The following is a 26,414-nucleotide window of genomic DNA, read 5'->3' as shown; positions in this document are numbered from 1 at the left end:
TTCTCCTCTAGAGTTCTTCAAGAACGCAAGAACAAGCTAATTTTGAAAGGGCTTATTAAACCTTCTTTTGAGGAAGCCTTGGATCCACCTGTTGCTTCCAAAAAGAAAAGATCGTCAGCTCCGACAAGTCCGTCGGAGCCGTCTACTAAAAAGCCAAAATCGACTTCTTCTTCCTCGGCTACACTGACTTCGGGGCCGAGGGTCGAAGGGTCTGCCTCGATACCTCCTGCCTCGGCTCCATTGGTTTCGGAGCCGCAGGTTGGAGTATCGAGAGGTGAATCACCTCCATCGGTTCCAATGGCTTCGGAGCCGGTGGAGGTGTGCAGCTCAGACTCTTCCCCCTTGGCTCCGAAGAGAGCTCCGTCGGCACCGATGGTGGTCTATGCTGTGGTGGAACCGGCGCCGATAGCGTTGGAGCCGTTTCGGAGCCGGTCCCCTTCTCTCTCGGAGCCGAGAGGAAAGTCTTCTCGATTGTCTACCTCCTCTAAATCATCGAGACTCTCTGATTCGGACCTGGATAGGGTGATACAGAGGCTATTCCAATCTCCAGTTTTTACTAAATTGGTCTCGGCTCCAGCACAGTTAGCTTCGGAGCCGATCCCCCCTCCAACACATTCGATTCCTCCTCCAACCTCCTCGGAGCCGTTGGAGTCGGTGGTGGTGGAGCAAAGCGGAGCCATACGGTCGGAGCAGAGACCCCTCCGAGGTCTCTCGGTTCCGACTATGCTTCCTACCCTGTCCTCCGGTTCAGGGTTTGGTACTGCGACCTCTTCAGCCGGGCCCGAGGGGAACACTTTGGGATTGGGTGCTTCGGTGCCTAGTCTTCCTCTCGGAGCATCGGCTGCTGGGATTCCCAGTGCCATCGTGGCCTCTAGACCAGTGACCTCCTTGGATTCTGGAGGTCCGGCCTTTGAGGCCATGAGGAGCGCGCTGGCCATGCCTTTGCCGGTTCAGCAAGATTCTACCTCACCGTCTCTAGATTTGGAGACTGGTGCCTCTGTTGTGTTGCAGCTCCCCGGCAGCGGGGCCCCAGGGCCTGAGGATACCCCCATCGGGGGTTCCCTTCTTCTGGGTGGTCCGTCCGAAACTGCTTCGGACGAACCCCCACGGAAGAAATTGTGTAAGAGGAAGCACGTAGACTCCCAAGATGAGTCTGTTACATCGGATACTGACCTCGATGACGCAGAAGGGTCCCCAAATCATCTTCGGATGATATCTCCTTCTCAGATATCTTGGAGATTCTGAGACAGAGAGGTGACTGGCAAGCCAAAACCCCTTCAGCTGAGGAGTCAGTCTTCCTCAAGGCCTTTGGGGCCCAGCCTTCCGCCTCCTGGGTGTCTCCGCCGATGAACTCCTTGATTTGGTTTCTCAAGGGCGTGGGAACACCCTGATTCTGCGGAACCGGTGCCTGCGAGGCCCAATAAGTTCTTGTCAGCCCCCCCCAGAAGGAATTTCTCACAAAGGGTGTGCCTGTAGATGCTTTGGTGGTGGCTTCTGCCACACAGCAGGACGTGGCAGAAGCTTCAACGTCTGTTCATCCTCCTAATAAGGATTCCAGGAGCATGGATAGGTACGGGAAGCGTACCCTGTCTTCAGCGGCCTTTACTTTACGTTCGCTGAACTACTTATGTCATTTTACGAGGCTCCAAAGGGATCTCCTCAAAGAGCTAAATGACTCCCTTGTTGGTAATCTACCTGAGGCGTTGGCCCCGACTGTTGGCGCCCAGATGACTACCCTCTTTTCTATTGTTAACTCGTCCATGAGGCTCATTTCCTATGTGGCCGAAGGGGCGAGTAGAGCAGCGGGAACAGGCGTTGCCCTCAGGAGACACGCCTGGTTACGCTTGTGTTCGTTTGCGGAGGCCTTCAAGTCTTCCTTCACGCGCCTTTGATGGGTCATCTTTGTTTGGACCCAAGGTGAAGGACACACTAACTCGGTGCGAGCAGGAGGGCAAGACTTTGACTGCCGTTGGGGCCCGATTTTCCGCTCCTTCTAGGCCTTACCCCAAGGCTCAGAGAGGAGGGAAAATGTGGTTTAGAAAATCTCAGAAGTCTTTCCCTACTCCACCCAGTGATTCCCCCTCCAGAGGCAGAGGAGGGGGAAATTCTGGAAGACGCCGCCCCAGAGGTGGCAGAGGCCCCCGTAACTCTGGAGACCGCGATTCCTTTCGAGGTTCTTCATACAACCAGCGTCCCTGAGTTGTTGCCCGACTGTGCATCTCCGGAGCCAGTCGGGGGTCGATTTGCGGCGCACCCACAAGCTTGGGAATCCATAACAAGCGATCAGTGGGTGCTTCGCATTACCGGAGGATACATCATCCCCTTCAACAAACCCCCCCCTTCTTTAAGGGAAATCCCGGACATACCACCCAGTCAGCGGGATCAGGCAGCATTAGAGGTTTCAAAGCTGCTAGAAAAAGGACCCATCCAGCCTGTCCCCATCGACCAGATCGGATTAGGAACTTATTCAAGATTATTTTTGGTACCAAAAAAGACAGGGGACTTCAGGCCCATTTTGGACCTCAGTTCATTGAATCGTTTTGTAAAAAAGTCCAAATTCCGAATGGTCACTCTTCAATCTATTCTTCCCTTGCTGGAAAAAGATGCATGGATGTGCTCCATAGATCTCCAGGACGCTTACTATCACATTCCGATAGCTCAAGAGTCCAGGAGACACTTACGCTTCCGCCTCGGAGTCAGTCATTTCCATTTCCGAGCACTGCCCTTTGGTCTCACCACAGCCCCCAGGGTGTTCACCAAGTGTCTGGCAGTGGTAACTGCTCACCTGAGAAGTCTGGGGTTCCAAGTGTTTCCATATCTAGACGACTGGCTCCTTACTGCCACCTCCGAGCATCTACTATTTCAGGCGCTCAGCGCCACGTTCACCTTGGGCTGTTTCTTAGGGATTATGTTCAATTTGCAAAAATCTGTACTACAGCCATCTCAGCGTATTATTTTTATAGGCGCAGACTTAGACACAAAAAGAATGCGCGCCTTTTTACCGGCAGCAAGAATTCAGGTCCTACAAGATCAAGTCAAATCCTGTCTTCCCCTACTAAGAGCCCCGGCCCATCAGATTCTACAACTGTTGGGTTCGATGGCGTCAACCATACTTTTAGTTCCCTTGGCCAGACTTCACATGCGAATTTTACAATGGCTACTGTCGGTTCAATGGTCTTATCAAGAACTTCCTTTGAACCATTTAATCATGATCACGGAAAGTTGCCGTCGAGATCTGCGTTGGTGGCTTCTCCAATCCAATCTCGACCAGCCGCCACCGTTTATACCTCAACGTCCCGTTGCCACTGTGACTACGGACGCCTCCCAGGTAGGGTGGGGGGGTCATTACCTGGACAGGTCGGTCCAAGGCACATGGCAGATCCAGGAGACGCATTTGCATATCAATGTCCTGGAGATGAGAGCGGTACTATTGGTACTCCAAGCTCTCCATCACGCTCTCCCACAAGGCCCTATTGCTATCCTATCCGACAACATGTCGGTGGTGTGGTACATAAACAAGCAAGGTGGAACCAGGTCTTACCCACTGTGCAGAGAAGCCATGAGACTTTGGCACTGGGTGGTAGCTACCAACCGCTTTCTAATGGCAACGCACATACCGGGGAAATCCAATGTGATTGCGGACAGATTAAGCAGGACCATTCTTTTACCCCACGAGTGGTCCCTCAACCAAGGAGTAACTGCGAAAATCTTCGACAGATGGGGCCTCCCTTGCTGCGACCTGTTTGCCAGCCCTCACAATGCGAAATGCAGAGAGTTCTTCACGCTGTTCCCTTCTCAGGGACAGATTCCCAGGGACGCTTTGACCCACATTTGGCCCCCCGGTCTTCTCTACGCCTTCTCCCCGTATCCCCTCCTACCGAGGGTGATACAGAAGGCCATTTACCTGGAGAGCGAGATGATTTTGATTGCCCCCCACTGGCCTCGTCAAGTTTGGTTCCCTTTCCTACAGAGGCATGCGATAGAAGGTCCATGGTTTCTGGATCCGGTGCCAGACCTGCTGACTCATCAGTCAGGACGGCTTCACCCGTCTCTTAGGTCCTTGAAGTTGGCAGCATGGTTACTCCACTTCCATCCTTAGTCCGAGACGATGCTCTTTCTCCGGATGTGGTCCACATATTGTCTTCTTCTCATAAACCTTCCACTATCAAACTTTATTCCAGCAAATGGAAAAGGTTTGCCTTCTGGGCTCAGGAACGGGGTATAGACCCTCTCACTGCACCAGTATCGGAGGTTCTGAATTTTCTGGCCTCCCTTTTTCAGTTGGGCTCTTCAGTTTCTACCATTAAGGTTCAGCTAACAGCGATCTCTAATTTTCATGCCTCATTTGAACCTTCATTGCTGTCTCACAAACTTTGTAAGGCTTTTCTTAAAGGTGTGTGGCTCCTTAGGCCTCCATTATCTCATCCTGTCCCCCCTTGGGATTTGAATATGGTTCTTGCTGCCCTAACTGCCCGTCCTTTCGAACCAGCTGCTACCTGTGATTTAAAATTTCTGTCTTGGAAAACGGCCTTTTTAGTGGCCATAACTTCTGCCAGGCGAGTTTCAGAACTTCAAGCTCTTTGTTCTGAATCCTCCCTATTTGATTTTTCACAAGCATAGAGTTTCATTGAAATTAAACCCTTCCTTTATACCAAAGGTGGCCTCCTCTTTCTGTATTCAACAAACTATAGAACTTCCTGTGTTTTTCCCAGAATTTTCTAATAACGCAGAATATACCTTGCATCAATTGGACGTACATAGACAACTGCGTTTTTACTTGAATAGAACCGCTCACATGCGGAAATCAAATCAATTGTTTGTTTCCTTTGCAATGAACAAATTGGGTCAACCAGTAACAAAAACCTCCATAGCTAAATGGATTAAAGATTGTATCATTTTTATTTATTCACAGGCTAACAAAGAGCTTCCCTTTCCAGTCAAGGCTCATTCTACCAGGGCAATGGCTACTTCTGTAGCTTTTCACTCCAAATTATCAATAGATGATATTTGTGCTGCGGCAACCTGGAATTCTCCGCACACTTTCATTTCTCATTACAAATTGGATGTGGTTTCTCGAGGCAGGGCTTCCTTTGGTTCCACAGTTCTCAGGAGTGTTTTCCAATGAGCCACCCGAGATTTAGGTGCTAGGGACGCTGTCCCATCTGTTATGAATGTAGGCGAGATAGGATCCCATTACATCTTTTAGTTATGTACTTACCATAACTTCGGATGTATGGGATCCATCTCGCCTACATTCATAAGTACCCACCCTCCTTCCCCCTTCCATTCGGATTTAGAGGAGCTGTAGTCCTTTTTTTTGGTGATCTTTCTTGAAGAACTTTAGTTGGTTATAGTGACTACTAGTTTTTCTGTGTTTGCATGGATGTATGAAAGCGAACAAACAAGATCTGGGGAAGCAGGTGTAGTGCATCCTGGGATAGGGAGTAGCCCAGCCAATGAGAGACTTCGTGCTAGTGTATTAGTTGCCGAGTCGGAGCCGATGGATCGGCTCCGAACCCATCTGTTATGAATGTAGGCGAGATGGATCCATACATCCGAAGTTATGGTAAGTACATAACTAAAAGATATCCAAAGCTCAAGGCAGATTCAGTTCCACACAAGATTTTATTGTAGAGAAGCATACATTAAACACATTTGTCCATCTGCTAGGACTTCTTTGGAAGTAAAACACATTAATCAGTCTCTCATTAAATATCCATGAAGCTCCACCAATTAATCAATCAATTGCCAAGTTGCAGTGACCTGAAGAGGGGCTTTCCCTTCAGTCAATTGCACCTGAAGTAATTCAAGGGAGTGATGCTGTTGACCCAATCTAGAGGTGCATTTATCTTTAATGAATATTGATACACCACCTCCTTTAGTTCTTACACCTTCCGAGCCTTGGCTAGTCTAATTCTCTACCTACCTTTTCACTGTACTTACCTCCACCTCCATCCTCCCTCTCTCTCTACCCGTTCCAGACAGTACTATGATATCTCTTCTCAGAACATGTATATACTTGTATATAACTGCTAAACTATGACTAAGCTATTTCTGCAAACTGTAGCTTGTTGGTTATAGAATGTAAACTTGTTGATTATCAATTTATTTGTATACGTCTACCATTAAATGTTGCTTGTTTGATCCTTTAAGCATAATCATGCACATACTTGTATATTACTGCTAATCTAGAACAAACCTATTACTGCATACTGCAGACTGGATGGTGATCTACTTTATCTGTATATGTAAACTGTTAAATGTTGCCTGTTGATATCTTAAAGCACATTGAAAATGTTTCTCCTACAAATTTTTACTTGTGGAACTTTTCTCCCTGGGCCTCCACTGAAAAAGGACTTGTGTCCAGTCGGACTATCCCGGTAACCAAATTGAAATAAATAAATAGTTCAGTTTGTGGTCTGATCCTTCTGTTTTTATGTCCACAGATACTCCATCCATACTGCTTTCCTCTTCCATGTTTCTGCCTTCTGACAAAGACAGCGGAGAGGTTCGGGGGGAAAAAAGTGTGTACTTCAGCTGCTTTGGTTTTAGGGCCATTAATTATCAGACCCACATGATTAGATATGTCCTGACTCTTCTCTCCCAGCTAGGAGTGGGTGTTGACTGACACTTGATTTAAACAGTAAGATGACTTCTCTCTCTCTCTCTTTCTCTCATCTGAGTTCTGCCTCTGAAGTAGCTTGTCATTTCATTAAAAGCAGCTTTGATACAGCTGATACCTTCTCTAGAGCAGCTGCATCTGGTTCTGTCATGAAAAGACATTCCTTGTTGCTGTTTCAGGCTTTACCTTTGGCCATTAAGGCCAAGTTTTTAGATTCTTTCTTAGACAACCAGAATCTTTTTGGCACTGCTGCTGCAGTATTGCTTAAAACTCTGCAAGATAAGGACAAGGTTGTACAAGACCTCAAACAAATTTTGATTCTCCTATATCTAAATTCCAGCGGAACTGTTCTACAAAATATTCTTTTGTCCATCAGAAGCCTAGACACCCTGCTAGAAGTCAGAGGATTTCTGAACGAATTTTCGGAGATAAACCCACAAAAAGTTCAAGAGGTGTAAATAATTATTTTTCTAATAAATTTGCCTCAGTCTGGCATTCAGCATCCCCACCTCCTCAGCCATATTTCTCTGTCCCTCAGGCTTTCCTTCTGTGTTTGGCAGCAGATAACTGTAGCTGCCTGGGTTCTCCTCACCATCTAACATGGGTATTTTATGGCTTGGAAGTCCCTTCCTCCATTTTCTGGCTTTCCTCAGCCTCCTCCTTGTCAGGTTCTTCATTTTCCTCTGGTCCTGTGAGATCTGGTAGAATGGGGAACCATGCATCCTGTTTCCTTATCTCAACAGGGAACATGTTTTTATTCCAGAATGTTTCTGGTTCCCAGGAAGGAGGGGTCGTGGAGGCATTCTAGACCTGTCCTATCTAAACACATTTCTCAGTGTTCCTTCCTTCAGGATGTGGTGTCTTCAGACCCTTTTTCATATTTTGCTTCACCAGGCTTTTCTGATCACCCTCTCTGTAGGAATATTTTACATTTCTCTGTTTGTTCGTCTTCTAACCAGTTCTCTGGTTTGCCTTTTGGTCTTTTTACAGCTACAGGGGTATTTACCAAATGTCTGACCCTGTAGTGACCTTTCTGCAGACTTCAGAGAATTCAAATATTCCCTTATTTGGACAGCCTTCTGATTCAAGCCCCCTGTCAACAGCTTCTGCTTCAAAATCTGCACCTCCCTCAATCTCAAAAAGTCTTTGTTCATAGGTTCATAGGTTCATACTAGGCTATCTGCAGTAGGGCATTTATAAGCTTAGCCAGAATGTGTTTGGCTTTCGCCACCCATTTTAAATTTTTTTGCTATGCCCTTTTTCGAGGTTAGTATACTGTGCCTCTGTCTAACAGTGACACAGAAGTGATACCCGGGGTAAACCTACGATCTCCCATCCACTCATCAAGATTCCTCTTGAAGAGAGTCAATGAGGGACTCTGCCTAACCTGGACTGGGATTTTATTCCAGAGTGAAGGGAGCCTCTGGGTTATGAATCTGTCCCTCCAGCATGTCCTATTTATTTCAGTGCTGAGGTTCAAGTCTCTCGAGCGCGTAGCTCAATGGGATTTGGATTTTCTGAGGTGCAGCATGTCCATTAATTCCGGGTTGGACATGGCTTTATACGTCAGGCACAGATCGTCTCTGAACAGGCGGTATGCCACTGAGTAGAGCTGGAGTTTCTTTAACCGGGCAGCATATGGCATCTGTTTGAGCCCTTTGATCCTCTTGGTGAGGTACTTTTGGGGTCTTTCCAGTTGCTGCAGGTGTCTGGTAAGGTACATCCCAAAAAGGGCATTGTACTCAATTATGGGCCTGATGAGGGATGAGTAAAGAGGCACGATGACGTCCCCTGATCTAGATGTGAATCCCTTCATGATTAGGTGGGCTATATAAAATGTTGTTGATTCCCTGTCAGGACCAAGGGTTTTTGAGTTGCAGGATTCAGATTATCCCAATGTTGGCTTCTCTTCCACATCACAAACTCCTCTGTTTGACTGCTTATTTCCAGTCGCTTTTCCCTCTTCCAGTTCTTCCTACAAGGGAAATTCTCTAAGGCATGGAGTTAATGGCATCCACCATTCCTATGGTTCATTTTACCAAACTCTATATGAGGAAATTTTAGCCTAAAGCTGTGCTGCCCATTCCTTGTTGTATGTATAAGATTTCCACTTCTGTTTGTTCTCATTCTACCATGGCCATAGCCTCTTCTTGTACCTTATTCAAGGTGGTGACTAGGTCCTTCTTGGAAGCTGCTACTTATTCTTCTATCCACACTTTTGCAAAGTATTATAAGTCGAATGTTTTTTCCACAACGGGTGCAGGATTTGCCAGGGCTATCCTTCATAGGTTTGAGGAGGCTTTTTCTGCCTTCCTACTGCCATACTTTCCAGAAGCTTTTATACTCTCCCATGAGTAAAGAACACTGCAACAGTGAGAAGCAGAACATCTACTGTTACGGTACGATATTACACAACTGTACTTTCCTCTGTAGGAGTAACTGCCTTAAGTGTCTGTTTTGGTTTTGCTCTGCCCTTTGCAGACTTGGTCAGGATGACCCCTGGAGATTGTGATGCTCCTTTCTTGATTTTCTTTCCCTGTTTACAGCCTTGGAATTTGACCTTTTTGTCTAGCTTGGGTCCTGGTGTGGTTCTTCACCACCTTCCATCTTCCACCAGGGTGGTTTTACCTCTTGGGTTCTAAACCAACCGTGGGACCTGTCAAGGGGAGTTTTCAGTATTAGATGCAGCATATACATTCTTATTTGACAAATGGGTTATGAATAGGTCCCTCCTTGATGTGTCAAGGATATTCTCCCTTCATCTCGCTCTGAGAGGGTAGCCATTCTAACCAGTATTGGCTGTTGGATTCTTCTGTAAGTCAGGAAGATGCTTACTTGTCACTTTACTTGTATTGCAATTGCCAGATCTTAACTGGTAATCTTGATTTGCAAAAATGTGCTTATAAATGTGCTTACAAATGGCAAGGGAGCAAACAATGGACAAATGCGTTACATAATTGGTGTGTGACATCACAATGTAACTTGACTCAGGTGAGTATCCATCTTCAAGCATTACCATTTCTGGAAAAACTGCCAAAAAATTTACTGGTAGAAAAGATAAACCTAAATGGAAGACCCATCAAGGAAGGTCTGTTTCATAGAATAGATCTGTTATATCCGTTTGATTAATGTCATTAATGCAATTGATCAGTTTTGTGTTTGAAAAAAATGTAAAGTTTCTTTATAGTATAATTGCTCAAATGGCTGGTTGCACTTTTTGATGGGGTTACAAAGTAAACATTTTGTACGTATTTTTTTGTTTTAGGTAAACTGCACTTTTTTACAGAAGGAGTTTTATTTTGTAATCCTCATTATGGGAGTTTCACAGTTCCCAGGAACCACATTAAATCTCTCAAACTTTACGATGGGGTATGTATATATTTATCAGATGTTTACTGCAGTGGTAGATTAATAGTGATTCTGTCTGAGTTCATTGTTTAAATTTGCTGTTAGCCAAAGTACCAAATGAAGGCTATTTCTGATTTCTGAAAGTCAGAAATGTGAAGTAGTATCAAAATCAATATTTTGTATCAAGAAATGTGAAGTTAAAAATATGCGGATTGTTGTTGTGTCTTTCGGCTTTTCCCGGTTGGGGTCACCACAGCAGAACTCAATATGTATCCAGACAGTAAGAAATCACTCAAATTTCTTTCTCTTCAATCAAAGCCTGGCTGAAAATATCAAACCTACTCCTTAATCCCAATAAAACAAAACTGATGCACTTCGCCCTAAAACATCTCCATCAAAAACGATCTTTCTTGGTTACATCTGCAAATAATACTAAAACTGAGGCAGTGCCACAGATTAAATTACCAGGTATTGTAATAGATGACAATCTTAAATCTAATCAGTATATTCTTCGAACGATTAAAAAGACCCTTCAGAAACTTGGTTCTCTTTACAGGGCAAAGTAGTACTTTACAGACCCAACAAGAAAAACTCTATCCTCACTCTGTTTGTTTCCAACCTTGTTATATGCCTCGCCTATCCTTACAAACCTAAGCTCTTCAGTAAAGTCCAGACTTGCCTCCTGTTACAACAAAGGAGCTAAATTTGCTACCAGCACTGCACACCGAGCTCACCACTTTCAATCCTTAAAGTAGCTAAACTGGCTAGAGCTTAACAATTACATAACATACTGTCAGCTAGTTATGGCATACACAAACTGATATATTATCCTGAACAATGCCTAGCATTAAAAACATATTATTGCCCTACACCACCATAAGGGACCCCCATTCTTATGATAAATTTCTACTAAGCACTACTAATGCAAATAATTCCTTGGGGGACTCCCTATACTCCTGTTATTTCTCCAAACTCTAGAACAAAATCCCTACACAAGTGAAAATGATTACCAAATTCCCAAGCTATAAAATCCTGCTCAAACAATACCTTACCTAATCCTAATCAAGTTCATGTTCATCACCAGGGTGAGGCCTGTAGTGAAAGCACAAACTTCTTATTGCATATCACTAACCTTTTGCTCTTCTCAGCTTGAGTCATTATACCCCTTACAACTTTCCCTCCTGCACTTGAATTAATACATTCCTTTTCACCTACCCTCTTAAACACTTCTCATCTTGCTGTTTTTCTAACTGTACCCCTCTCGTGCAGCCCCTGTATATCTAAGTTGTAAACCTTCTTAATGCATTGATTTGGAACTGGCAGCCTAAAATAGAACTAATCTTATACCATGTGTGCTTTCTCAGTTGTATGCTATTAACCACTATCCTCCTGTACACTACTAATATCTCCCCACCTACATAATTTTATATTCTATTATATTTCCTATGCTTTTTACAAACCCATACAATACTAACCTCTCCCTTCCTATATAATTTTACAACTAACTTCATTATGTATTTTGAACTCCTTGCAAAGCTTTCTTTACTAAAATTGACATGTAAGAACATTAAACATCTTGACAACAATGTTTTCCTTTCTGCAATATCAGTCCATTTACTTCCTGCAAGATTTTACAGCTGGAACAACTGTATAGATTTACAATTTTTGTAAGTACTTTACTGCATATACCTGTCTTGTAATTATGTTTGTTTTTTTCATGAGAAATGTAACTGTGTAATTATATTTGTTTTTTTCCTGAGAAATGTAACTGGTGTTTTTTTGAGAACTGTCTGAAATTCACTTGCTAATGTAAATGTACTGTGATCTCCCAGGACCTCCCCTGAAAATGGGCCCTGCCCAGTTGGTTTTCCTAAATAAATAAATAATTTTGCAGTTATGCAATGTCAGTAGTGCAACGTGTAACACTTTCATCTTTGGTGCTGAAGGTTGTGGGTTTTAGTCCTTCACTGGGTAGATCAGTTGCTGACACATAAGGGAGGTGCTGTGCTCCCAAGTGTACCGTCCTTCAGATGAGATGTTAAATGAAAGCTCCATCTGTTATAGTTTGTGGTAGCATCTATCGAAAAGAGTAGGGGAAGTTCCCCAATGCCCTGGCCAAATTTCCCCTAGTACTAAAAATGCCACCTTGGGTTTTTCCTGAAAACAGACTACTACTCATATGGAAATAACATGGTCAACAAAGAATAAATAAATAAAAATAAAATAAAGAATTGCTTTTCTGTGATAAATACACATTTAACAAAATGTTTCTTCCTCATGATGACTTTCAGGCTTTCCACTTTATTTTGAACTCATTACTGCCCTTGGGAAAATGAAAACTCAATTTTTCTTTAATGAGAAAAAAAAAAGTGTTATCCTACCAAAACAAAGAGAATTAAGAATAATTCTACTCAGAAACGATGGAAAGGCCATAGGTGAAAGTAGATCAGCATGGATTAGGTATAAAAGTAACTGGCCTACTTTGTGATTATGAACAATTCAGCTCGTTCAGAAAACATTGCAGATGTCTTGCTTACAAAGTTACAGTTGTTTTCACATAGAACTGGCATAGACACATTATTCTTTATTCAAGTAAAGATTTAATTTTGTACCTAAAAGGTGATATAACATACTGGATTCCATAGGTGAATTAAAATTTTTTGTTTATAAGTTAAATTTTAAAGCTTTATACATGGATGATAGACATGAATTAAGTGCTGGTAGAATGGGCCCAAAAAGAAAAAGTACATTCAACGTACTCCTTCACCCATGTATTGCTGTATTCGAACATCAGTGTGCAGAAAAAATTAGATTAATATGCAAGACTGATATAAGATTTTTCAGTAATCTTTCAGAGTGAAAGTTGTTGAAGGTCTTGGTTGAAAACAAGCAAATTAGAGTGATGAAACCGGATAAAGGCGGTGGGGTAGTTTTAATGGATTATGTCAATTTGTAATTGAATGATGACAATTGAGTCTGTTTCCTTAAATGAATTACACGTAGCACATAGCATATGCTAAAATTGACTGTTTTTTAACTGACCTAGTATTACAATGTGGATTAACAAACAATTACAAAAAGTTTTGGAGGTTAAGTCAGTTATTGCTACAATATTTGGCCTTCCCAAAATACACAAGGATGGATTGAATCTACTCATGAGAGCAACTGTATCAGTGAAGGGGTCCAAAACAGAGACAATAGCTAAATTTATTGACTTGAAACTTAAAACCATTTTTGAGGGGACTATTCATATTCTAAAGGACTATTGGCATTTGTAAAACATCTTAATAATGTGCTGTTTAAAGAGAATGTTTTATTTGTGACTATATATGCGGCAAATGTATTTACATCTATTCCACACAGCGAAGGGTTAGAATGTTTTTTGAACTGAGTGTAAAATGATTAATAGAGATGTGAAAACAGTCTATGAATTGATGGATATAGTTTTAAACAACAATTTGTTTTGGTTTTGATGCTATGGGAGCAACGTGTGCCCCATTATATGCAAATATTGTTTAGCAGACTTGGAGAGCACATATATTAACTCCAAGTATGCCACACATTTATACAGTAACAGTCGTTTTTTTGAATGACATCTTCATTTTATGGAATGGAAGCATGGAAAAACTTTGAGTTCATTAAGTACACAGGGGAAACAAATTCATTTTTGAAATTTAGATTCAGATGTGAGTATGCTAAGCTAGATTTTTTAGATGTCCTAGTAGTGAAGAATTAGAGAAAAAATGTTTCATGTCCTCTGATTCCAGGAAGTCCACATATTCAGATTATTGTTTACAGTTCCAGAGTTGCCACCCTTACCATCAGAGAAGTAGTAGTATTAAAGGTCAGATGGTAAAGATGGCACATTTGATTAATGAAGGAACTTGACCCTAAAATATGTTACTTGACAGAGGATATCCAAGTGATTTGATTTGTAAAGTTGAGGAAAACATTTTCGGAGGATAGAAGGATTGCTTCCGAGCAGTGCTAGGAAATTTAGAATTTGTTGTACCTAGTCGCACTGATCTAGATGTCAGGGGACAAATTAGATCATGTTCTTTGGTTTTACCATTTACAGCAGGCACATTTAGGTAGTGTGCATCAAGTATGTAAATAATATTTTTCAGAAGGTATGAAACTTAAAAGTCGACCACAAACCTATAATAGTACATATAAAAGGGAAAAAAACATGAAAGAATTACTAGAAAATAAAAATTAGGGTATTAATTTACAAGATAAAAAAATGATGAAGTGTGGTAGGTGCTACTGTAAATTTATTACTGATGGGATGAACATTTCAATAGAAGGATATGATAGATCAATTCCTTGTCCAGATTCCTTTAACTGTGAGAGTAAAGGAGTAGTTTATGTTGTTACTTGCCTTTCTTGTCCCCTTTCTATGTAGAGAGAACAGAGCGGAGACTTTGAGATAGAATTTATGAACATAAGTATGGCATTAAAATAGCTAATGTGGAGAATGTTTTTAGACATTCATTGAATTGTAAAAATGTTAAAAAAGGTTTATATTTTTTTCTGGATAAAATTGAGTTTAATAATAAGGAAGGAGCCTGGGAAATGTTACTTGAAAATAAGGAATTAAGCTGGCAGCTTCATTTAAATGCATTAAAAGAAGCAGGTCATAATATTTTTAGTACTATTTCAAGTGTGTTAAAAATGAAGTCTTTGATGGTTTAATTAATAATCTAAGAATATAAGCTGCTTAGTGGACAGGCTTTAGCAGGTCCATCCTTAATGCCTCATGAATGGTCTCTCAATGCCACAGTTGCTCAGCAAATCTTCAGTTAGTTGGGACAGACTTGCAATGACCTTTTTGTGTTCCCTCCAACACCAAGTAGAGCAGCTGTATTGCCATGATCCCTTCTGAGGGATAGTCGCAAAGAAATGTGGTAGCCTGTCCATGAACCCCAAGATTACTATATGCCTTACCCACTATTCCTCTTATAACCAAATTTCTACAGAAAGTAGCTGCATGCATAGCCACAGTATTCCTCATTGCCTCATTGTGGCCCAGGCAAATTTGGTTTCTCTTGCTCGCACCTCTCCTACAAAACACCCATGGCTTCTAAATCCTCAACTGGATCTATTCTATCATCCATCTGGGCAGGTTCACCTTGATTTACAGAACCTCAAGCTGACTGCATGGTTTCTCTGATTCCATTAGTGGCCAAGGACCCTTCCTTATTCCAGAAAGTGGTTTGCGTTTGGTCAGCTTCACATAAAGTATCCATCCATGAAGTTTACAAATATAATTGTAAAGGTTTCTCTTCATGGGCTGTTAAACAAGGTATAGACCCATGTTCCATATTTTCACAGTGGTCATACATTTAGTTATCAGATTTGTTTGAAGTTCACTCTAATTACTCGTTGATCAAAATACAACTGGCATCCTTTTCCAATTTTTTAACAGTTTTTCTGCCACATCTCATAAGCTTTGCAAAACCTTCCCAAAAAGAGCCTTTCTCCTGCATCTTCTAGTAAAGGACCCCACTTTTGTCCTAGAATCTCCAACTAGAGCCCCATTTGAGCCAGTTTGTTTTGTAGACCCAAGGTTTCTGTTTTGAAAACCCGTTTCTTGGTAGCCATCATGTCAACTAGGAGAATCTCAGAATTGTAAGCTTTATTTTTTACTCTTACAAGTTTGTTTTTTTTCTCTAGGGCATAGTATCTGTTAGAACCAGTCTGCCCTTTATTCCCAAAATTGCTTTAGAGACCAATCTAAATCAGCCTATCCATTTACCTTTTTTCATCCCTAATCGCTCTAATAAGGGAGAATATCTGCTGCATATGCCAGATGTGCATAGATGTAGAGCATAAGGAGAGGCACTCCATTGTTCACGTCATTCATTCCAAAGTAGCGAAGTCAGAAAGTTCACAAAAAATAATGCCATCCAAATGGCTTTCAGATTGCATTTCTTTTGCATACTCCTCAAGAAGCAAGTCATTACCTGTGAAACCAAGAGCTCATTCCACAGTATCTCTCAATTTCTGCTGCCTTTTTCAAGCATTGAATTTAAGTGAAATTTATGCTGCAACAACACGGTCTCTTTTGCATACCTTTGCTAATCACTGCAAATCTAGATATAATTTTCAGATCCAGTGCATCCTTTGGCGTTACAGTTGAGGTATCCTGTCATGATAACACCTGGAAATTCAGGTAGTTTGGGATTTTGTCCCATTAGTCAGACGACTAGATGAAATATGATATGGAAGTTATGTACTTAGCATAATGCTGGATCCTTTTCATCCTAATCCATCCAATATATCTCTCCCTCCTTCCCCATTTTAAATTGTCACCTTTTCCTAAGGACCTGCTAGGCCAGCCTAAAGCTCTTCTGCCCATTTCGTGTTATATGCATAAGATTATTTTCACCTGGTTCTCTCTCCGTTAGTCATCAAATTTGATCTGAAGGCAGTCAGTGCACAAGGGGAATGTGGGAGGATTTTTTTTTTAGAAGCTGAAGACAAGGAGCACGTACAAAAGGCTGGATTAGTTCCAACAATCAGCTCAGTTCCCATTAATTGTATCAGATGGACTAGGATGAAAAGGATCCAGATGTTCTTCATCTCACATTGCTGCAGTCCTTGCATATGGGTAGTCCGCTGTCCTCGGTCGGCCCGAATACCAAAGTATAAGGCTGACGTCGGTCATGGGCGCTCAAATCTGACATCAGAGTGTCAGGGTATAAAAGTGCATGACCGACGTCATATCCTCAGTCTTTTTTGCCGCATGGTCCGATGCAGAAGCAGCGTTGCGAGTGCCGTTCGGCGTTCTGAAATTTTCGTATTGTGAGTTTCAGACCGAAACCAAGTTGGGCTAAGTACCCCGTTGGGGAATATTTTTGTTTTTTCTTGCCTCGGTTAATTCCGGATGTCAGAAAAAGTGAATAATTGTATTTCTTGTGGGAAACAGATACCGCATAGGGATTATCATTCTCTTTGCATTCCTTGTTTGGGACCTGAGCACGACGTAGTAGGGTGTCGGTTTTGTGCTAGGTTTAATAAGCGCACCATAAAACGTAGGTTAGATTGCGCTAGGTTAGTCTTTGGTAAGCGGTGTAATTATAATATGCCGTCGGATCCTCCGACGCCCGCTTCCACGAAGAAGCGCAAAGACAAATCTTTAAAACCTAGACAGGATGTTTTGTCCCTTTCGGACGCCGGTCCTGTAGAAGCTACAGTGGAACAGGTGGATCCGGCTGCGGTTTCTGAAGTTTCTGTTGAGTCTCAGGGGGAAACTTTGATTTTGCAGGATGTGGCCTCGCAGGAGTCAGGTCAAGCTGAAGGGGCCTCTCAGGTTACTATTCTCCCTTCTATGCCTAAGGTGGTTAGGCCTTCTGCTGCTACTTCTAAGGCTTCTTCTAAGGGCAGGTCTGTTTTGCTTTCCTCTGGTGTCACTCCAGGTACTTCAGGGTCTGTGCCTAAAAAGCACATGCTTAAAATGGCAGAAGATTTGATTACTTTAATTAGAGGTTCTATGCCCCCTCCTGATAAGAGGCCCAGGGTGGAGCCAGAGTTGGAAAGTTTGGATCAGGCCTCAGATGACTCAGAGTCTTCTGCTGAAGATATTCAAGATTTTCTCCCCTATTCAGACTCTGATGCAGAGGATTCCACTCCTTCTGCTTCTCCTCCAGAGGATTTTTCTTTTTCAGAAACTCTGCATTCCATGAGGGAGCATTTTAAGTGGGAAGGACAGGATTTCTCTGATTCACGGAAGAGGCTTAGGGAATTCTTGTTTTTACCACAGCATAGGCCCTTGGCTATACCTCCTGTTTTGGATGTTGTTCAAGATGTTTTCTCGGAGGCTTCCCTTAATCCAGATTCTTTGCCTCCTGCGCCAGTTAAACCGGACAGGTATTACAGGGTGCCTGAGGCTCATAAATATCTGTATAAGAGTCCTAGGGCCAGGGCCGGCCTTAGCTGAAACGGCGCCCTAGGCGAAGTACTGCTCTGGTGCCCCTTAAGCCCCACCCACACCATACTCAAACCACACACCCATTTTGAGCCACGCCCACAGATGGGTCACTCCCATAAAACCCACTCCAGTTCTTTCAGTTTTTAAATGCATGAAAAGACAGTCACTGTGACACCTTAAGACTGCAATTGAAGGCTGAATGCTCCTTAATAAACCTGCTTGATCTGTTGGTAGTGTAGAGTTTCTCTACAGTCATGAAAGACAGTATTAACTTCTTTTTGCAAGGTGCATTGATGTTTATGTGTAGAAGTTCTAATATGGTGTAGTGCAGCATCAACTCTACATTAACACATTACTATATACCCTGATGTGCATAATGCTCTTCACAGGTCAACCATCAAGTCCACATAAGACAGCTACACATTATGATGTGGTGGTGCTACAGCTGTATCCTGACCCAGAGGCCAAAAAGGAAAGCAGTGTTACTACTACAGTGACTGCCGTCTTGAACTTTGCATACAACTTACCAACAGCAAGTGGATTTCTCAGAATTGTATTGGCAATGTTTCTTATCTTTTATGGGATACAGATGGATGTTGTACCTTTAAACTCAGCTGAATACAGTACACAGCTGGTCTGTAAGACTATCAGGTCCACTCAAGTAATTTGAAGACATATTTAAGACGAGAGACATTGTGATATTGTCAAATGATTTTATTCCATTACTGTGTCAAGTACATTTATATATGCAATCTTTGCAAGTAAAATGTTGCACTTGTACAAACTGTCAGGTCTGGTTGACTAATTTGAAAACCGGTTTCAGTTAGCACAATTAATACTAAAGACATTGAAATAGTCAGATTTTATTTCATTGCTGGCTACTAGACATTCATTTAGTTTATACAGTTCATACTCAAGACATTCTAATATTGTCAGATGACTTTATTCCATTGCTGCCCCATTACATGTACATTTCTATATGCAATGTTTGACACTTGTATAAACTTGTCAGGTGCACTTGAATTGTCACACTTCATGTGAAAGACATCGAAAATTGTCTACCAGAAGTAGATTTCTATCTGCAGTCCAACAATCCCTTGTGCAAACTATTCGTTCTGCTTGACTATTTGAAAACATTAGTTTTCAGTTGGCACGGGCGGCCACAGTGGTGCAGCAGTTAGCGTTGTCACCTCACAGCAAGAGGTTCTCTGGTGCGATCCTCAGCTGGGGTGCCTTCTGTGCGGAGTCTGCATGTCCTCCCTGTGGTTGTGTGGGTTTCCTCCCACATCCCAAAGACATGCTGTAGGTGGTTTGGACACTTGGCCCTAGTCATGAGTGTGTGCCTTCTGTGGAAGGCTGCCAACTCGACACTGTAAAACTCCACTGCCAATCATGAGCGGACAGGTGATCCACTGTGGCAACCCCTAACCGGGAAAAGCCGAAAGAAGAAGAAGTATTCAGTTGGCACAATTAATGCTAAAGACATTGAAATATTGTCAGATTTTATTTAATTGTCAAGACATTCATTTAGTTGATACAGTTCCTACTTAAGAACTTCTAATATTGTCAGATGATTTTTATTCCATTGCTGCCCATTAGGTGTACATTTCCATATGCAATGTTTGACAATGAAATGTTTGACACTTGTATAAACTGTCAGGTGCACTTGAACTGTTCAGGACCAATTAGACAGTGCTTCATAACCAAAAAGCACTCCCTCTTTTTCCTGAGGCTCACCTCATTTGCGTCTGGAAATTTCAATTCTACTTCCAGTGCTTCAGCTAGGTCAGTACCAGTCACTAATTCCTGTCAGACTCCCTATGCTTTGGAGCAAAATTCCTAACTACATTAGGCAGAGCACCTCAATAACATTCTTCAAGAGAAATCTTGACAAGTGGATGGGTAACAGAAAATACACCCCTGGGATAACTTCATTGGATCTGCTTGACAGAGGCTCAGTTAATCAATGGGGTGGCAAAACTGACACTCTGGCTATACCCTCGGGCAGCTAGCCTAGTACCTACCTATGAAATTATAGAACACTAGGCTACTGGCATGGAGGCCCTAAGGCCTAGCAAAATTTTCACCCATGCTCACACAAAGTCAGCACCTGTTTTCCCTGTCCAGCAGCAGGGACACAGGTGGGCTCTCAGGGGTGTATTTTCTGTTTCCCATCCAGTTGTCCAGGTTCTTCTTAAAGAGGGCTAGTGAGGAAGAGGAACATGTTCTACAGGCTATGAACTCTTGTTTCAAAAGAGTAAGGAGATACCACTGTACTCTCCTCACATGCAGTGTCCTTGCAGTTAGTACTTAGTTTTGAAACAGAAAAGTCTGGCAATTAAGCGTCCCCTAAAACCAAGACCATCAAGAAAGACTTTTGCAGTTACAATGACTCCTACATGTGTTTGACGAAAATTGAGAGAGCAAGATACACAGGACGCATCAGAGTTTGTTGAACAGCAAGGTAGAAGCATTGTAGGGAGATAGTCTGAGTCTGACTCTGACAATCACCCAACTAAACATAGAAGTGGTAACAAATGTTAATGTAAAACATTGTGATTCACTTTTTGGAACCTTTTACAACAAAAAACATTTTAATGTAGTATACACAAGTTTTAAATAAATCTACACTTGTTAAATATTAGCATGGAGATGAACAAAAGGTTCACAACCTGACGCAGTTAATCCATTTGCCAAATACGCAATCCTGCAACTCAGTATTCTTAAATCTTTATGAATCACTTTAAAATACACGAATGGCAGTGTGTTTTATCATTACTCCATTATAAAAACTAAAAAGAACATGCACTGGGAGCATTTCTGTATCAATGAATTAAAAAAAGAATACATCATAACTGCTTGAAATATGGAGTTCCATAATATTGACAGTGAATGCACCAAAAAGAAAATCAACATAAATCTCTGTCTTTCTATTTCTAGCTATGTCAAAGACATGCATCTGGAGCATTTCTCCCCAGGCCTACACTGAAAATTGACCTCCTTCCAAGTCGGACCATGTGTAAACAAATGTTTAAAACAAAATCACCTCTATATACACCTCTATATACATCTCAGTTCCCCAACAGGCAGCGAGGAAATGATGAAAGGAAATGGGGATGAAGTGAAAGCAAACTGCAGTACCTATACATCCATCCATATGATGTACTGCTTTTTATTCTGTGTTACACCATGTGAAAATTGTGTAAATCCATACTGGAATCAAAATTATCATCATAGCGTATGGAAATTAAAACACTTTTCATTATTAAGTCTCACTTCATTTAGCAAGTACCCCAGGTAAGTATCAAGTTCAAGTGTGATACAAGACTGTATGGCTAAGTGAGTCAAAAACTACTTATACATCCAACTGAACTAAAGGAGTTAGTAAAACATGGTAATACTCTGTCCAGGTAATGTTTACAAATTAAATTACAACAGCTAAAAAACAGCAATAAATCAATAGTAGATAACTATATATAATGCCCATAAGAAACAGATCATGTCAGCAGAAAATCACTGTTGTGAGGCCATCAACATAACAGATCGTCACCTCCAGTGGTTAAATGCACTCAGCCAAGCCCTCTGTTTATGTTTACTATATAAGAAAGCATATATATCAAGATTCCTGGTACATTGAGCTATGCTTTTTTTTGCATTATTTACTACATGGATTGTTTTAAACTGCCAGAAAAAGAAAACATTTTGACAGCTGCTCTATCAACATTCTGAATACAATTAGGAAAACAGTAAACAATTAAGAACGAGTTCTTATACCTGACATTATGCAGCATGATGTTCTGATAAATGCAGCCAAGTCAGGTAATGCAGTAGTGACAAATAGCATTCTGTGTACAATAACGTTGCATAGATAGCTGTTATAGTTATTACAGTAGAGTTGAGTGATTAAATGAAAAGTTGTATACAGTACTAAAGAAAATTAATGAATGCTTTAGCAGTGCAGATGCAGGCAAATCTGGGATCTTGATGTAACAAAAAGAGAGATCAGATAAAACAGGAAAGAATTCCCTTTAAAATTAGCAGATCAGAAATGGCTGTAAAATATGGGATGAAATGTAGCTTTTAATCAGTGATTTAAGGACTGGACATTTGTTTGCATTATGTAGGATTAAGTGCAGTTTTCAGTGGCATCATGGATAAACCTTGCCTAAACTAACAGTGCAGAAAATTAAGTGAGATACACCGATGCATCATTGTAGAGGGTCTGATGTAGTAGTTTGATTGTAACTTTGCTCACATAATGTAGATTAGTCAGGATATCAGAAGCACAGAACAGGGTCAGTACCAGATATATCATATCTAATAAGACTCTTTGTGAAGGTTATCAAAATGTTCTGTAACAAAAAACATGGCCAGATAACTGTCATTACTGCTTATAGCAACACAGTCTGCACTATCCAGCAGCTAACAAATTAATTCCCTCTAGCTTCCAAGAGAATGAAGTTAAAAACATTCCTGCCTACAGTCAAACAGTTCTGCAACAAAAAACATAGCCAGATAACTATTTGTCATTAGTGCTTATAGCAACAAAGTTTGCACTATCCAGGCAGCAGCTAATAAAGTAATTCCCTCTAGCTTCCAAGAAAATGAAATTAAAATCTGGCAGGCACACAAGACCAACATAAATAAAAAATACACTTGCTGACCAACACCAGCCAGCGAACTGATGCACAGCACAAGTTCCACAACTAAACGATAAGTTTAGCTAGTAACCCCAAGCCCAACAACCAGTTCCAGAGCAGGAAAACACAACAATTTTCACACAGGCACCGCACAGCATTATATTAATTAAGTCTTGCTTGTGAGAGAGGCGCCTGCCCAAATCAACTTACCTTAAAGCAAAAAAATTGAAGCAACAGAAGCAAGTGAAGCAAAACAAGGGCATGAAATACAAATGCGAAATCCGCGTGGTGAAAGGAACCAGGCCGATAATCCACACCATGCTGTCCAGTCTCGTGAATAAATTCAGGAAGTAAATATCAGCCAATGGATGCGCCGCCTCTAGCTCATCAAATTCCAACGAAAATGATGAAATGATCAATGCGGACAGGTTGACAACAGCAGCCACTAATGAGACTCATCACATACATCACGCAGGGGGAGGGAATGGAAGAACAACAATGTAGAGGGGCATTCTATGTGCTGTGTGTTCGTGTCGTCAGTCGTGGATGCAATGTAATTACGGGGAGGGCGCAATTGCTACTGTACAAACGGGAATTGGGAGCAACCAATGCTGAAAACAGTAAAAAAAATAAAGAAGTTTTTGTTGGTTTGATTTTGCGCCCTTTATGAGGCCAGCCTGTACAGCGCCCTAGGCGGTTGCCTAGTTCGCCTATGCCTAAGGCCGGCCCTGCCTAGGGCGGACCCAGAAACTATTAGTCAGGGGCCTAAGGGTGTTAGAGCCTCTGTTGTGAAGAATCTGGTTCCTCTAGATAAGGAAGCTAGGGCTTTGGATAGATGGGGTAAGAAGGTGTATACCTCTTCTACTTTAGCAATGAGGGCTTTGAATTGCCAGTTTCATATGTTGAAGTATCAGAATTTCCTCCTTTCTCAGCTAAAATCTAAAGTGGATGCTTTGGCAGAGGGCATAGAGTGTAAAGAATTGCAGGATTTAGTACATGTCTCTGAACAGGTGGGTAAGCATTCTTTGCAGTGTGGTTTTGATGCTGTACAGGCCTCTTCTAGGGTGGCTGCCACTGGTTCAGTTCTTCGTAGGCACGCCTGGCTTAAGGATCAGAATTTGTCCGAGCATGTTAAAACTAGAATTCTGGATGCCCCTTTACAGTCTGAAGTTTTGTTTGGTCCCCCTGTGGAGTCTGTTTTGAAGAAAATGGAAGACAAGGCTAAGTCTATGCAGACTGTTAAAGATTTTTTGCAGGTGCAACCTCCAAAGTTTAGTAGAAATTGGCCTACTAAGGGGTGAACATACCCTTCTTCTGATTCTCAGTCTAGGGGTAGATCTAGACGTGGCAGGGGCAGAGCTCACAGCACATTCAGGCCTAGAACTTGGAGTTCGCCTGCACAGTCTGCAGGTGAGGGCAGGGGCCAGTCCTTTCGTAAACAGGCCCAATGACCTGCATTTTCAGCTGCCAGATTCTTCTTGCCTGGCAGCTCCTTTGGGAGGAAAGTTAGCACTTTTCAAGCAAAACTGGCTTTTAATCACCCAGGACAAATGGGTTTTAGACATTATAAACCGAGGCTACAAATTCTATTTCCATACATTGCCTCCTTTCAAAGGCATGCCAGACGTTCCTCCTCGGCAAAGGATAGAGGCTCACAAGCAGATTTCTTTACTTCTTCAAATAGGAGCTATACAGCCAGTTCCTCTGTCAGAAGTGGGCCTAGGATTTTATTCTCGCCTGTTTCTAGTACCAAAGAAAGGGAACACGTGGAGACCAATTTTGGATTTATCTATCCTCAACACTTATCTGGACATTCCAAAGTTCAAAATGCTGACGTTACAACAGCTTTTACCACTGTTGGGAAAAGATCACTGGATGGTAACTCTGGATCTCAAAGAGGCTTATCTTCATGTTCCTATCAGGCCCTGTTGCAGGAGGTACCTGTGTTTTCGGGCTGGAAATTTACATTATCAGTTCTCTGCATTGCCCTTTGGCTTATCTACTGCCCAGAGTGTTCACAAAGGTTCTGGCTCCAGTGATAGCCTTTTTCAGGTTAAGAGGAATACAGATTTATCCTTATTTGGACGATTGCCTGATTATTGCACAAGACAAGGACGAACTTCTTCATCATCTACAGTATGTGATGGTAGTGTTAAGATGCCTAGGGTATTCTGTGAATGAAACAAAGTCCAGTCTAGTACCCTCTCAGGACATGTGCTTTCTGGATGTGAGACTGAATACAGCTTCCCAGATGGCTTTTTTGACCCCGGACAAACAAAGAAGCCTTTCTCTGTATTTCCATCAAATGTCTCTACAGTCCAGGCTGACTGCAAGGACAGTCCTTCAAGCCTTGGGGTTCATGGCATCTTGTATTCTGGTGCTTCCCAATGCCAAACTGCATATGAGGAAGCTTCAGTGGTATCTCAAAAATGTATGGACACAACACTGCCAAGATCTAGACACTGTCATTCAGATAATACCTTGCATTCAGAAGGAATTTTTGTGGTGGGCTCAGGAATGTCACCTAAACAAGGGACTCTCTGTGACCCGACCAGAGGCGAGTCAGATTCTAACGACAGATGCCTCGGACAAGGCCTGGGGAGCACACCTCAATGGAAAATGGGTGCAAGACACATGGCCTGTCAGACTTCAACATTTGCATATCAACTTGAAGGAGATGTTAGCAGTTCAGTTTGCATTGATGGCTTTCAAGGATTTACTTCAACCAGGGCAGGTGTTGATTCAAACAGACAACACTACTGTCATGTGGTACATCAACAAGCAAGGGGGAACCCATTCGTACCCTCTTTGCAGGCAAGCGATGATTTTGTGGGAGACTGCTCTCAGTTTACACCTCAATCTTCAGGCAAGGTTTCTACCAGGAGCACAGAACTCCTTAGCAGATGTGTTGAGCAGACAAATAGTGGATCCTCACGAGTGGAAACTGGATCCTCATGTATTTCAAAAGTTGACAGTGTTATGGGGGACTCCAGACATAGATCTGTTCGCTTCTCCACTAAATTACCAGTTGCCAAAGTTTTGCACAAGAATGTTTCATCCCACAGCTTGGAAGGTGGATGCTCTATCATTCAGTTGGAGCAATCTTCATGTCTATGCCTTTCCACCTCTGCCTCTCATTCCCAAGGTACTCTTGAAGGCCAGAAAAGACAAGCCTTCCATGATTCTGATAGCTCCGGATTGGCCTCGACAGCACTGGTACCCACTACTGAGGAGTTTAGTACGGGAGCCTCCATGGCCTCTGCCTTTGATTCCGCATCTTTGTCTCAGGAGGGCAATCACTTCCTCAATGTCAAGATTCAGTCTCTGCATCTCACAGCCTGGCATATTCTGTTTTAGACCCTGGAGGGTCTCAGCTTCCACAACAAGTTTTGAATGTTATTTTGGAGGCCAGAAGGCCTAGTACAAGGAAGGTTTACGCTGATAAATGGAGGAGATTTTTTCTTTGGAGCAAAGCGAAGGACTTTGATGTTTCCAAACCTGATTTAAGTGTTTCTCTTCAATATCTTACTGAATTATTGGACAAGGGTTTGTCTTTCTCCTCGATAAAGGTTCATGCTGCAGCCATTTCTGCTCACTATGACTGTGACCCTCCTTTATTTTCCCATCCTTTGTTTAAACAATTTCTTAGAGGGGCAAAGAACATAAGACCCCACGTAGAGCTCCTACTCCTGCTTGGGATCTCAATTTTGTGTTGGAAAAGCTTACTCTACAACCTTTTGAGCCTGCAGCTACTGCCGAGTTAAAGTATTTATCATGGAAGACTGCTTTTTTGTTGGCCATTACCTCTGCAAGAAGGGTTTCTGAATTACAGGCCCTCATGGCAGTGGAACCTTTCCTGATTTTTCATAAG

General features: G+C 42.2%; 1 protein-coding gene across 1 annotated transcript in view; it reads left to right on the top strand.

The window, feature by feature from the left end:
* DNAAF9 (dynein axonemal assembly factor 9) overlaps nucleotides 1–26,414 on the top strand; it is a 2,711,795-nt gene that overhangs the window by 1,280,876 nt on the left and 1,404,505 nt on the right. Inside the window, exon 21 of the mRNA XM_044064082.1 lies at nucleotides 9,888–9,991. Within this exon, the coding sequence (XP_043920017.1) occupies nucleotides 9,888–9,991 (104 nt within the window). The remainder of the gene's footprint in view (nucleotides 1–9,887; nucleotides 9,992–26,414) is intronic.

This window comes from Protopterus annectens, chromosome 2.part2, assembly GCF_019279795.1.
Source record: "Protopterus annectens isolate FY-2018-M chromosome 2.part2, PAN1.0, whole genome shotgun sequence".
NCBI classification, from domain to species: Eukaryota; Metazoa; Chordata; order Ceratodontiformes; family Protopteridae; genus Protopterus; species Protopterus annectens.
The sequence above is the reverse complement of the archived record's forward strand: the minus strand, read 5'-3'. Positions and strand labels throughout refer to the sequence as shown.